Source organism: Pezoporus wallicus, unplaced genomic scaffold, assembly GCF_028554395.1.
Source record: "Pezoporus wallicus isolate ANWC-B61680 ecotype Strahan unplaced genomic scaffold, APGP_CSIRO_Pwel_v1 scaffold_3294, whole genome shotgun sequence".
Lineage (NCBI taxonomy): Eukaryota > Metazoa > Chordata > Aves > Psittaciformes > Psittacidae > Pezoporus > Pezoporus wallicus.
In genome coordinates, this window is record NW_026635478.1 from 13,667,178 (window position 1) to 13,680,340 (window position 13,163).

At 42.2% G+C, this 13,163-nt stretch overlaps 1 protein-coding gene across 1 annotated transcript in view; it reads right to left on the minus strand.

Annotated features, from left to right (window-relative positions):
* The window catches only part of FRAS1 (Fraser extracellular matrix complex subunit 1), a 157,546-nt gene that overhangs the window by 55,793 nt on the left and 88,590 nt on the right, over positions 1 to 13,163 (minus strand). Inside the window, exons 20-22 of the mRNA XM_057431162.1 lie at positions 7,591 to 7,743; positions 5,324 to 5,470; positions 1,301 to 1,447 (exon numbers count right to left, since the gene is read on the minus strand). Coding sequence (XP_057287145.1) covers positions 1,301 to 1,447; positions 5,324 to 5,470; positions 7,591 to 7,743 — 447 coding nt within the window. The remainder of the gene's footprint in view (positions 1 to 1,300; positions 1,448 to 5,323; positions 5,471 to 7,590; positions 7,744 to 13,163) is intronic.

The following is a 13,163-nucleotide window of genomic DNA, read 5'->3' on the forward strand; positions in this document are numbered from 1 at the left end:
TCCCCTCATTGACTTACCATGTTCTAACTACATCAAATTTGAGCAGGCTTGGCTCTTGTTCAGCATCCAGACCTGCTAACACCAGCACAGTTTTGTTGTCCATAAAGCCTGACTTTATCCTGTAAGTAGCAATGCTCCTTTTCTGCCAACACTGAGTTTGCTGCTCCTTAGCAACTATCCACCCCATCAAGTCTCATGCTTTCAAATTACTCTAACCAGAAGAAAATGAAATTGTTGCCCCTCACAGGCCAAATGTCTCTGGAAAGTCCACTGGTGAGAAACACCCTGGATTCAGCTGGGAATCATATTTGCCTTCATATGTCCTTGTACTATCTCCCCTCCAGTCTTCAGCAGAGTCCCAGCCATGCACATGTACTCCAGGACTACTCAGGCTGCCAACAATATTCTTTGCTCTTGGTGGCACTCAAGAGGGTCTATATCAGCAATTAATGACAGACACACTTGGCTGATGAGAGATAAATGGGCAAGAGCAAGAGGGGGAAAGAAGGACTCACTGAGGTGAGGTGAACTACTCTACTTCATGCAGCATGTCCAAGCCAGAGCCAGGACGAGAGTCCTGCCTCTTTCAACACCCTAAATACCAGACCACGGCACCTCTCTGAAGAACCACAAAGTTAAGATGACAGGTGCCACTCAGTTAAATTAGGTTCAGGTACTAAGAAAGCCAGTGAGAAATGACCACTGAGCAACAAGTAATCTGTATTATACCCTGGTCTTAGCAGTGTTAGCTGCAATAAAGGCACCTTATCCTCACTTATTTCCATTATGGAACACTTCTCCTTGAGAGTTCTGGAAATCTTTCAAGTCATGTGTCTTTTAAAAAGTTCCAAACTGTTGTTTCGGCATACATTCAGGGATGCAGTATTTAATAAGTCAGAAAGAAGCAGGTAAGCACACAAGGCCCTATAAGCACTCTGAAAAAGCCAGCCTGGTAAGCCCACTCATTATTCAGCTGACCCATGACTAAATGAATTGCTGGATTTGACCCTTGAAAAGTTTGCTGGCTCACTTACTAAATCATTTACAAGAGATGGATTTGCAATAATCTGGTTGCACTGAAACGCTGAAGTATGTGACAGCACTCTGCCAGAGAAGAGAAAAAACAGTAAAAACCCGGCAATTAAGCCTGTCACTGAACAACTCCGCCCCTCATGCTCACTTTTTAAAGTAGGCCACCTGCACAGATCATGCTGCAGTTTAATGGATTCTTAGCCAAGGTACTTGCAATTTATATATCTTTTATTTTTCTTTTTCTTTAAACCAGCAATGTATTTTTCACCTCTGCAAGTCTTGCTGGAAAAATCCAGGTAATACTGCTGAGCACAACTCTCGTACTGGCATTCTCCAAACAACAGGACCTTGGTTGGATCCCTGCAAGATGTGCAGCTGGTGGCTGATTCACAGCTCAGGCACTGGCTGTTGCAAGCTGGGGAAAGACAAAGACAAAGAAAATAATTGTGATTACTGATGCACCAGCCAACAGTACCATGAAAAATGTTATTATCCTGTAGCCTCACTACTCCTCTTGTCCTCTCTGAGACACACCTGTGGAGACTTCAATTCCTATTCACAGCCTCCAAAATGTAAAAAGCCTCATTCCTTCTATCTGGAATAGACTTGCATCTCCTCGTGCTGCTTCTTACTCTCCTCTGAACAGGTCAGGGTAAAATCACAGAATCATAGAATGGTTTGGGTTGGGAAGGACCTCATCCAGTTCCAAACCTCTGTCATGGGCAGGAACACTTTCCACTAGACCAGGTTGCTCCAAGCCCCATCTGACCTGGGCTTGAACACTGCCAGGGACGGGGCAGCCACACCTTCTCTGGGCAACCTGTTCCTGTGCCTCACCACCCTCACAGGGAAGAACTTCTTCCTAATATCTAATCTAAATCTATACTCTTCCACTTTAAAGCTACTCCCTCTTGTCCTGTCACTACATGCCCTTGTAAGAAGTCCCTCTCCAGCTTTCTAGGCCCCTTTAGGTATTGGAAGACTGTTATAAGATCTCCCCTGAGCCAGGAAGAAGAAAACTTGAATTCAACACTGACCTTGAATTCAAACCCCCCAATAACAGCTTTCCCTGTCTCTATTTTAATTCTTTTCTTTAAGAAACCTGTGTTTCATGTGATTCCAGGCTTAATCCATAAACACACAGATTTGGAGACTGTAGCAGATTGCTGCAGTACAGCTAGTTAGCAAACCTTGGTGGGACCAATGGCCTGTTTAATTTCACTTGATGTTTCCGCCTTTTGATTTGCTGACAGTGTAAAATTTTGGAGCTGTCTGGAGCAAATAAAGATGCCAAGAAAAAATAATTCAGGGATTTACTGAATCTAGGATCAAAGTCCAGAGGTTCACAATATTTCACCTCTCTGATGTCCAGGGTCTAAACTTCTTGGGAGACTTTACTACCAGCCAAGTGTACTTGATGCTGTTGGCATGTCAGGGCTGTTGGCTCATTAACAGAAGACTTAATAGCAATGTGCTATGAAAGACTGAAAAATACTCCCCTTTGCCTATGCACTGAAAAGCTCACCCTGATTCTGGTGAAATGAGACTTTGCAAAAGTAATGTGCAGGAAACTCACATGGGGTTTATGTCTGCTTTACACAAACAACTCTAACTGCCTTGTCTGCAAGTACAATGATGGTGTATGCAAAATGGACTACTAAATTCCTTGCCACCTACCTCTGAGAGTTGCTAAATCCATATGGAGTCAGACTCTTTGTCCAAGCTCAATTCTGTACTTCTGATAAATCAGAAAAGCTCTGAAAATGCAGCCCTGAGTGTTTAACCTAAAGAATAAAGCATAGCTGGCCACTTTTAATGACAAAACCATTAAAAGCTCTCATAGGATTTCACTCAACTACATTCTGTTGCTAAATACTGACATGTTACATGCACTAACATGTCAGAGATGTGATAATTACGGACCACTATTTTAGCGATATGCTAATTGTGGAAATCCACTTCAATTTGCTTTTAATTCAAGACAGAGTTTTGTAACCACAAAACCTCAGAATACCAAAGTAAATGTGAAAATACCTGCACCGTTCTCATTGAAGCAAGGACCCAGTGCCCTTCAAAACAGTTACTTTTTTTAGCTCATCTAAAACATGTCACAGAAGGCTGTATTTTATTGAGGTGCAAAAGGTTTCTAACAAAATATTTATCTAAAGAATCTACCAGCTCTTTTTAGGTGCTCTGGTGCTGGTCTGATTTCACTTAAGAATGATATATGGAAAAATTACTATTTATAAGTGCTGCAAAAAGCCAACTTTTAAAAGAATGGTACAACATTCCATATGAGAGCTACATCTACAGAAATTAGGTTACCCATGGAGGCATGCCAGAACAGTAAGCAAAAAGTGTATTTGAAAGCAATCCTGTCTGTTTGTTTTATCAGCCTGACTCCATATCTGCATTTTTAAACCCATGAAGAACCTGTTAAGCTTTGCAATGTTCCTCAGACAAGGTGTCACTGAGTTTAAAAATATCTCTGAGAGTCCATACGTGCATTCAGCCTCACCCTGAGCTTCATCCAAACCAGAGTTCCTCAAAAGTGCAACGAGACTAAAATAAACCTTGAAGAGAGACCAAATTTTCTCAGCCTAACAGCCAACCTCTGTTTAAACAATTTTCATTACCTCCGAGTGGTAGTTTCCCAGCACTTGATATATATAGGGACAGTTTATATCTACATGGCTTATCAGCAGTACTTCATATGAAAAGGCACAAGTGATACTTGGAATGACAAAAATCCAGCTCACCAACACACTTTGCCTTGAGCCTCCTGCCACAAGGATTACACACACTTGTTCAAAAGCCTTTTGCAATAGGGAGATTAGAGCAGTTGAATTGGCTTGCAAAAGTTTATTTGTATTTGAGCTACTGAACCAAATTTGGGAAGGGTACAGTTCTTAGGAACATTCCACTTCTACCATGAGGTCCTAAGGGAAGAGCTATCAATAGGAAATTGTTCATTACTAAAGGGCATTTTAATTAGGAACAGAGGTATGCTGCTACAGGTAGCAATAAAAGAATCCATACTGCAGGAGTGAACAGTAAATACCTTGTAGAGCTTGTAGGAAACTCGCCAGGACAGTGAAAATCCCATGATTCCTTTTTTTTTTTTTTAATTACTTTACTTTTTTCATTATTATTGAATAGCCTTTTTTTTCCTGTCAGTGAAAGAATGTATGGTACAAACTTTTCCACCTATTTCCCTGAAGTTATGCAAGGTATCTCCAGCTCTGCAGCTAAGATGGAAATAGTAGTTTCAGGAGATCCATATATTCCAACAAAAGGCAGGTAAAGCTGACAACCACATCAGTTTCTTCCTATAGGACCTCATCAATAAAGAAATTGGATCTAGATAGGATGACACACATACCTACACTCAGCGCAGCGCAACAGATAAATCCATAAATCATAAATCCATAAATCCAGGTAATTCAAATCAGGGTAATGGAGGACTCAACAAATCTGAGTGTTCAGGTTCACAGCAATCCAGCTACTTAAGCACACCTTCATTTTTAGGTGTATATATTACAGTGGGTCAATTCAAGCAGGGTATTTTCCTCCTTTTTACGTCTCTGGGCCACGTAATTTTGCATTTCAGAATATCAAGCCCAATAATTATGTGAGGAATAACCCAGCTGGCATCAGGGCCAGAGTGAACACAGAGAACTAAAGAGATGCCCTGAGAGATTCACAAGGAATAGCAGGAGTGGGATAAAACATTACTGGACTTTAACATCAGATCAGTTACATCAAATCATTAGGAGGTAAAAATATCACAGCTCAATTGGGGTTGTGCCTGCCAAGCTGCATCTTCTTTCTACTGAGGTTTCATATGTGGAAAAATGTAGTGTAAATTCTACAGTCTTAATACAGCTTCCATGGCAGGTACTGGCAGGTAGTGGGAAAGCAGTTTCCCTTGGTAAGAACTGATTAAAACTGATCCAAAACTGTCAAGTTTTCACAAGGCTCAGAATCCACCTATACTTTTGGCCCCTTCTCTATGTACCACCTAAGCAACTTAACAAGGAAGCCTACACAAACTCTCCTGCAGATTTTTCCTAGGGGACCCAAAGCCTCTTGTCTTTGAAGTTGATAACAAAACTGTGACTGTGTTCAAATTTAAACCACGCTGTAGGCTCTGTTTCTAAGGCAGCTAATCACCTCTGTCAACTCATATCTTTCTTTTCCTGGCAAGAGGAACAGTAAGCAGAGGAACAAGACAAGACATGTCAGTGAATACACTGTGGAAAGGAGAGACTGGTTGGAGAGAGACACTCACGTCTGCAGGTCTGCTTGGCATCCCTGTAGTATCCCTGGGAGCAGACTGGCACACACATGCCAGTGTGGGAGAGAACCAGGCTGGTGTTGCAGGAAGAGCAGGCGAATGGACCCCCACCGGTGCAGGTTTTACAGAAGGGGTGACACCCTGAAGGACAGCAAGAACATGTGTTTCTGCACAAGGAAAAGTAGATCTTTGAGCAAGTTTCAAAAGCTTCTGCAGACCACTCTCAGCGTGGTGATGATACTGAGTACCACAAATTCCTACTAAGTTCCTCTTACTGGTGCACAGCACTCAGGAGCAGAAACACAACCCACCCACCTTGTGGCAGCAGGATTAAATGGCTTTATTTGTGCCATGCACATTAGCTCTCTTCCCTCCTTTCCCTTCCATTTTTACTCATTCCTCTTCCCTTCAACCTTCCCTTCTCCTGAAGAACAATCCTATAGGATCTGGCCAAGACTTGTCTACCAGGAAAGAGTAAAAAAAAGGCAAGTACGTATCAGTACCTTCGTCTCAAGCCTTCTCTCAACTAGTTTCAGATCAGATCCTCCCCAGCCTAATGTGCTTTATCTGTTAGGAACCATTCAGTGCTTTCCTGACTGCTCCACACCTCCCTGGAAATTTATATTCATCCCTTCTTCAGGAGCTGCACAGTTGCTACCTATTCCAAGAAGCAACACTGACAGGGAACAGTCCATCTCTATGTGTCTTCTCTCCATTTCTCTCGTAGTCTGATTGAAAAGATTTAAAATACCACAGTGGACCACACCAATGTATCCTCTTAATAGCTCCAAAGTGGGGGTACAGACTCACAAAATTATTAGTCTGTTGTATTTTTTGATAGGCCTTTACCTAAAAATTGATGCCATCATCACACCTGTCAGGCCAAACAAATCATGAGTGGAAGCAGACAAAGAAATCAGAGAACTGCTTATGCTGCACTAGAGATCTTAAAAGCCAGCACAAAATGTAATGGGTGCCCTGACACAGTCTGAATAATGCAGAACTTCTTTGAAATGAAACCTTTATACCAAAGGGAATAAATATCATCCCTAGGTTTAAATTTCCAGGAAGACAAAATATCTCTCTCAGGTGTCTTTCCAATTAAATGACACACAGATTTCATTTGTCAGAAACAGGTAAATAAACACACAGCTCCCCGAGTGCTTGAGAGAAGCTTTGAAACATTAATTACCAGTTGTTAGACTGGATTAGGAAATTCCTGCAAATGGAGCATCTCCATCTTAATTGTAATGTGCAGGATTTCTTGTCTTGACTTCTTTCTCTTAAAATAAACTGCAATACCCTTTGCTCAGCATAAGACATATAGGGCTCAAACATGTCTCTGTCAGCCACGTAACAAGAAAAGCAACCTTCTTTCTTCTGACAGTCCCAGAAATATAAAGCAGCTCAGACAATAATCAGAATATGAAACCACATTAACAGTAAACACTGGATAGGTGAAGGCACAGAAGGCTGGAGAATAAAATGTGCTATTAGTGCAGCTTCATCCATGCACCTGGAGTGCTGCTAAGCCTAAAAGGCTGAATGAAATTAGCTTTTTGGCCTGGAAATTGGCCTGCTATGAACGATCACCTTTTGGACAGTTACTATAGCAAGACAAATCTCAGTGAGAGACCTTAGCTGGGATGATATTCCATTTTATGCTGCAGAACATCCTGAGAAGGTGCTCCTAGAAACAGTTCTGCCTCCTGTGAGCAGAAGTTGTAGAGCCTTTGAAAGCACATATCCAGAAAATATTTTTAAATGTCAGCATCCCAGAACTGTGCTGGGACCGCGAAAGTTGGAGACTTGGTGATGGACACCAGAAAAGTTATCCTTTATTGTGCTTAAGAAGCCAATCTCTTCCTAGGAGTGACCTCAGGGTAGCTAATTAGAATATGAGAAATGGGATTTACCAGAGAGAAAAGAGAAAAACTCATCTTCAGCTCCTCCTTTTAAGCATACTGCTGTCTGATACTCATCACACTTGTAAGAGTGGGCTCGGTCCCAGTAGCTGCAGCATGTACAGACAGTACAGTACCCTCTGCCTCAAAGACCTCATAGTCTGAAAGTGGAGAGAGGGGAGCAAGGAAAGAGTGCTCCCAGCCCTGAGTTAATAGCCAGGAAGGACATCTCTAGCTCCCAGTGTCCTGCCAGCTGGATAAAGCTTCTTTACTAAATAGGAACCATTTAATGGAACATCTCACAAGGATCCAGATGGTCCCTTGCAGTTGCTTGAGGCATCTGTAGGGACTACTCACTTTTGCAGGCACCATTCTTCACATAGTACCCCATTGGACAGTCAGGAACGCAGTGATCCCCCAGGAGTAAGAGACGGGCGTTCTGGCACTTCAGACAGATGCTGCCAGTATCTCGCAGGTTGGCCACACACTGGCGGCACAAAGGGTGGCAATCTAAAGGAAGCAGGGAATAACAGACACTGTCATGACACAGGGACAAAACAGCATGGCTAGGGGGAAACATAGTGCTGGGAATTCAAGGAAGACAGGGATGTAACTTTCAGAGCTCCTTCCTGCTATCTGGTGCACAACGGCTGGGATAAGGTGCTTAATTCTCCACTTCCAGATACCTGCAGGCTCTCTCTGAAGCAAGGACTAACAGAAGTGGGGTGTTTTCCTTATCCAAGAGAGATGACTATAAATTATCACATTCAAGGAACATTTCTTTCCTCTTGCCCTCATCCCCACTTTTCCTCAACAACCATATTCTCTGCATCTCTCATGCCCACTCAAGCATCGTCTTTCCCATCCCACAGAGAGCTTGGGGAACTTTGTACAAAGCCGGTTCAAAGCTCTTCACTTTCCCCAAACCTTTCTCTGATTTTAGGTGCTTCTACCTACAGGTTTGTCTTTGACAAACTATGCTGCAGGCATTCACCTTCCTCTGCTGCCACTGCTGAAAAACAAAGACCACAACCTGTACAGGCTATAGTTCTTCCTGTCCAGACTTTCGCACACAAACGAGACATCCATACCCTGAAGAGGCCACTGAAGACCTCAAAGCCAAGCCAAACCAAAAGAGGCATTTACAGTTTCATGAGAGTGCCTCAAAACCTTTTCCTTTTTTCATTTTTCCCCAGCTTGTGTCTCCTGACCTCTGCCTGAACTTAAGTGCTTCAAAAGGTTTTACAACAAGCCTTTTGTATGCACAACAGTGCAATGTAAGGCACCCTGGAAGCCAAATTAATCCTCATTATGATAATTCAGAAAATTATAAAGGAAATGACTACTGTCTTGAAAGAAATGGAATTATGAGGCTTGATTTGAGTACCCAGCTTCTTGTCAGATTTCGAGTGAAGGTTCAACTTTCTGCCTTTTGTCTCTTGTGACAGCATTACTACAGATTGTCAGGCAATCTTATTTTACAAGCTGAAGACAGCCTCACATCAGAGTCCAAGGGAATTCTGCATCCATACCTGCAAGAACATATTAGCCTGACTTCTGTGCATCACACATAGATGATTCTTACCAAACACTGGTGGAAAAGCATGGATGCAGTTCAGAAATAAATGCAATTGTGACTGCATGCAGGGATTCAAGGTCATTAAAACAGCAGCCTCCTTCACCTCCTGACTTTACAGGGTATATAATCTCTCTAGTTTCTGTCCCATACTCTCAACCTTGGAGATGGAAAATCAACAGCCAGAGGAGGGGTAAAGGTGTGCGAGAAGAAATATTCTGCTTAAGATAGTGACCCTGTAGGTTCTCAATTCACCACTATCAGGACAGTGGTAAGAAAAGCAAAGCAGCACGAGCTCATGCTCCCAAACTCAGTGACAAAGCTCAAAACCTCCTTAGAGGTAAGGCAGAGTCTGACTGCACAGGAGAAGAATTCAATACCCAAGGCATCATCCAATCAATCTTTATAGCCAAAGATCCCAAACCTGTACTGACATCAGAGTGGAAAGTCCTGCCATCTATCCGTGGCCTCACAGAAGCCAGAAAGTATCACCCAGCTCAGGGTAGAGAGCAAGAACCAAGATTTCACCCAAAAGGCCCTGAGCACCATATGTAATTTGTATGCACAGGGCTGGAGGGGGGATGAAGAGCTCTATGCACTTGCAGTCAATAAATTAACATAAATCCAATTAGTTTCTCATGCTTCCATATTTACCTGGTGATATAGACTCCCCTGATTGTTAAAATGGTAATACTCCAGTTTAATCTCCTGCCAGAGCCACTGGCCTCTAGCAGAGAGCTTTGGATAGATATAAGTAACCAAACTCACTGAGTATGGTCAATAGATTCCATAGACAGAGCATAAAAACAAGACAGAGAAAACTCAAGGGTATCCAAATAACCAGTATCTACTGTAAATAACCAGATTCTCCCAAAGTAAAGTTTAAAAAGCTAAGTATCTACAAAACTAGGTGCTGTTGCAGTACAGTTTTTCTCTGTGTTTGAAGAGCTTTCTCAGCCCCATCACTCTCTTGCTCCTTTGCAAGCCTGTAGATCAAAGAGAACACACCACCAAATAAAACACCAGGACAGATGCTCATTGTAAATCTGAGGGACACTGGGGAACTAGTGACAGAGTAAAGGAAGAACTGAGGATTATTTAAATTTCTCACAGCAGGCTCTCTCTGAAGCAAGGACAAACAGAAGTGGGGTGTTTTCCTTATGTGTCTCAATAATACTGCACAGCCCTACTTGTTCCCTGCTTCTGCCTTCTCCCTGTTAGTCCTCAACTCCAGCTAAGCCAAGTTGCTGCCTGTGGGCTTTGGTTTTTGGAGGTTTCATATCACAGAATTATAGAATGGTCTGGGTTGGAAGGGACCTTTTACAGCTCATCTAGTTCCAACCCCTGCCACAGGCAGGGACACCTTCCACTAGAGCAGGTCGCTCCAAGCCCCATCCAACCTGGCCTTGAACATTGCCAGGGATGGAGCAGCCACAACTTCCCATATTTGCTGCAGGTGAGTTCAACAGAGTTATTTAATAAACTTAAAGAGTGTCCCAACTGGATTTTCAGGGCAGCACATCATTCCCTTGCTTGTAGTCCCAAGGCCTCCCTTCCCATTTTTTTTGAGACTACTGACTTGCATCCCACTGTCCACACCATCCTGCTACCCTTTAACCTGGGTCTAATTTCCATCTTGTCAATTCACCTCTGTACACCCTCCCTGCCCCCCCTTACCTATCCCTTATCTTCCTATAAAGAAAATATCATTGTAAAGTATAATATAATCACTTACACAGATTTTCATTTCCAGAGTTACTTTACTTCCATACCCACTTTAGCTTTCTCTTAGCAAAGAAATATGGCCCTTAATATATGAAAAGTATTTATTATATATTGTTCCCTTGCCTGTCAAGACAAAAGTGGCTGAGGAGACAAAAATCATCTCTGAAATACTTGTGATTGTTCATAAAGGAAACCAGAAGCATTTCTACCTCTCAGTTCCACCATTTGCTAAGCAATCAAGCAGTTGTGTTGTTTAAATACACTTTCCCTCTTAAGGGCTCTTTAGAAAAAAAAAATCCTGATGCATTTTTTGTATTATATTCTAAGGTATTAGGTTTAACACAGAGCATTACTTGAAATCAGTACTTAAAACATCACGCAGTTACAGGCATGTCAGCATGCAAACATCCCCTAGGTCTTTACAATAAATTCAAATCTGTGTGATTGACTCAAAAGGGTATTTTGCACTGACCAGGATTTTTGGTTTGATTTGGTGTTTGGAAGGAGCTTTTTGTCTCTCTTTTAAAAAACACAAAAGGGAATTTGTCACACAGGCAAGGGAAGTGAACTCTGGATGTGTAACCATGTTTCAGGGATCTGCCTGAATCTTCTGAAAAAGGTGGGAGTTTCTCTAGGCAGCTTAAGGGAGGAAATCCTGGCACAAATAAGCCTAGACCAAAGCAGGGAAATGATGTTCCATTTTCCTCTTCTTGCAGCTCAGCTGTTAACTTCTGTAGGAGGTTGCATCCAGCAACTAAGTGGAGCCAAGCCTCCAGTTTCCCTCTTGCTATGCTCAGGGAATCTCCAGCTCTTTGTGATGATATCAGTGTCTCTTTAATTTAAAAAGTATGGCAGTAGCTCATTAATTTTACAAGGAGCTGAATGTATTTCTTGTTGTCAGACTGTTCCTTATGGAATTTTAAAAGCAAGGCAGAAAGGCTTGTTATAGGGGACCCTCCTGAGTGAGCTCTTCTGGTTAATCTTTGAGCATTTTCACAACAGCTTAAGCAAAGGCCCAAGGAGCTGAACAGGAGGACTGGGAGTTCTCTTTCAAGGAAGATGCAGCTGGAAGTTAAGACAGGACCTTGGGGATGCTTTGAGTTTCATTTCACTCCAGCTGCCCATGCTTCTAATTCTGGTAGGTGGTCCTTTGCATCCTGCATCCACGAAAAGATCAACAAGAAAGCCTCAAGATCAATGAGAAAGCCTCAAGACAGGCATATGATTTGTTCAAATCAGAAAGGCCGGGAGTTTATGAGCAAGGCAACAGTTCTAGTGACGGTGCTATTTTTTTGACCGGTGATTGCAACGTTTCTTGAAGCTAAAGCTTGTCTTGGACAAGCGGGAGAGGGAAATCAATGAGTATTTTCAAACTGGGCAAACAAAAAAAGCAGAAGCCCCAATATTCAAAGGAGGATAGCTAAAGCCATACACACATTCCTGCATGTACGCTTCAGCTATGAAATAAAATTAATCAATTGCTTGCTCTTGAAGAAGATAGGCACAAATTCAGTGTGCCCAAATCAGACTTGTAGAAACTCATTAATCTTTAGAATCTTGAAACCATTTTGTCTTTCTTCTGCTTACATCTGAAACGCTTCTTTGATAAACTGCTGAAAACAAGATTTTTTTTTTTTTTTTTCTATTAACAAGGCAAATGTTCCAATCCTTATTCAGGTAACATGTACAATAACAGCATTAATTCACAGGCAATGGTTTCAAGTGACACTTGGTTTTCTCCACCCTGTATGAAAGATTTTCCCCTGAAGGTCCATAAAATATGACAGATGGCTGTAATGCACAGCAGTCCCTATAAGTCATAACACAGTTTTGCCTGGAGAGTCAGGAATTAGAGATAAATGGGAAGATAATTGTAAAAATACATCGCTTTGGGAAGCAAAGGAAGAAGCTTTGTTAGACTCTGATGCAAATCATATATTATGCAAGTGTCAGGGGTTTTAATGTTCTCTTTTACAGGACAGCTGCTCTTTAACTGGTAATTAATAACTTGCAAGGGCAAATTTAGCATTTCAATCAGGACTGACTGAGAAGAATGAGTGAAATTTAACAACCTGGATGTGGAGCTCTTTAGCAGAACTGGCAACACATAACCTTCGCTTAAACATCGGACATAAATTTGTCACAAAAAGCAGCAAACCTCAGACTGCAGCTCTGAGACCAAAGCACAACTTTTTTTAAAGACAACAAATAACTATGAAAAAATTCTTCCCTGTGAGGGTGATGAGACACTGGCACAGAAAAGCTTTGTTGCTGGTTGTCCAGAGAAGCTGTGGCTGCCCCATCCCCGGCAGTGCTCAAGGCCAGGTTGGATGGGGCTTGGAGCAACCCAGTCTAGTGGAAGGAGTCCCTGCCCATGGCAGGGGGTTGGAACTGGATGAACTTTAAGGTCCCTTCCCACCCAAAGCATTCTAGGATTCTATATTCCTCTATGACTTCAGTTAGACCAAGAAACATTAATGCATCTATATGCAAGACCACGTGAACATTAGGGGTTCCTATCTGACAAAAGAATATCTGTACTAGCCTCCTGAGGGCAGGACTTGCTCAACTGAATTACATAGCAAAACTAAGGTCAGAGCTGGAAGGACGAAAGGTGTCTCTTTATGTT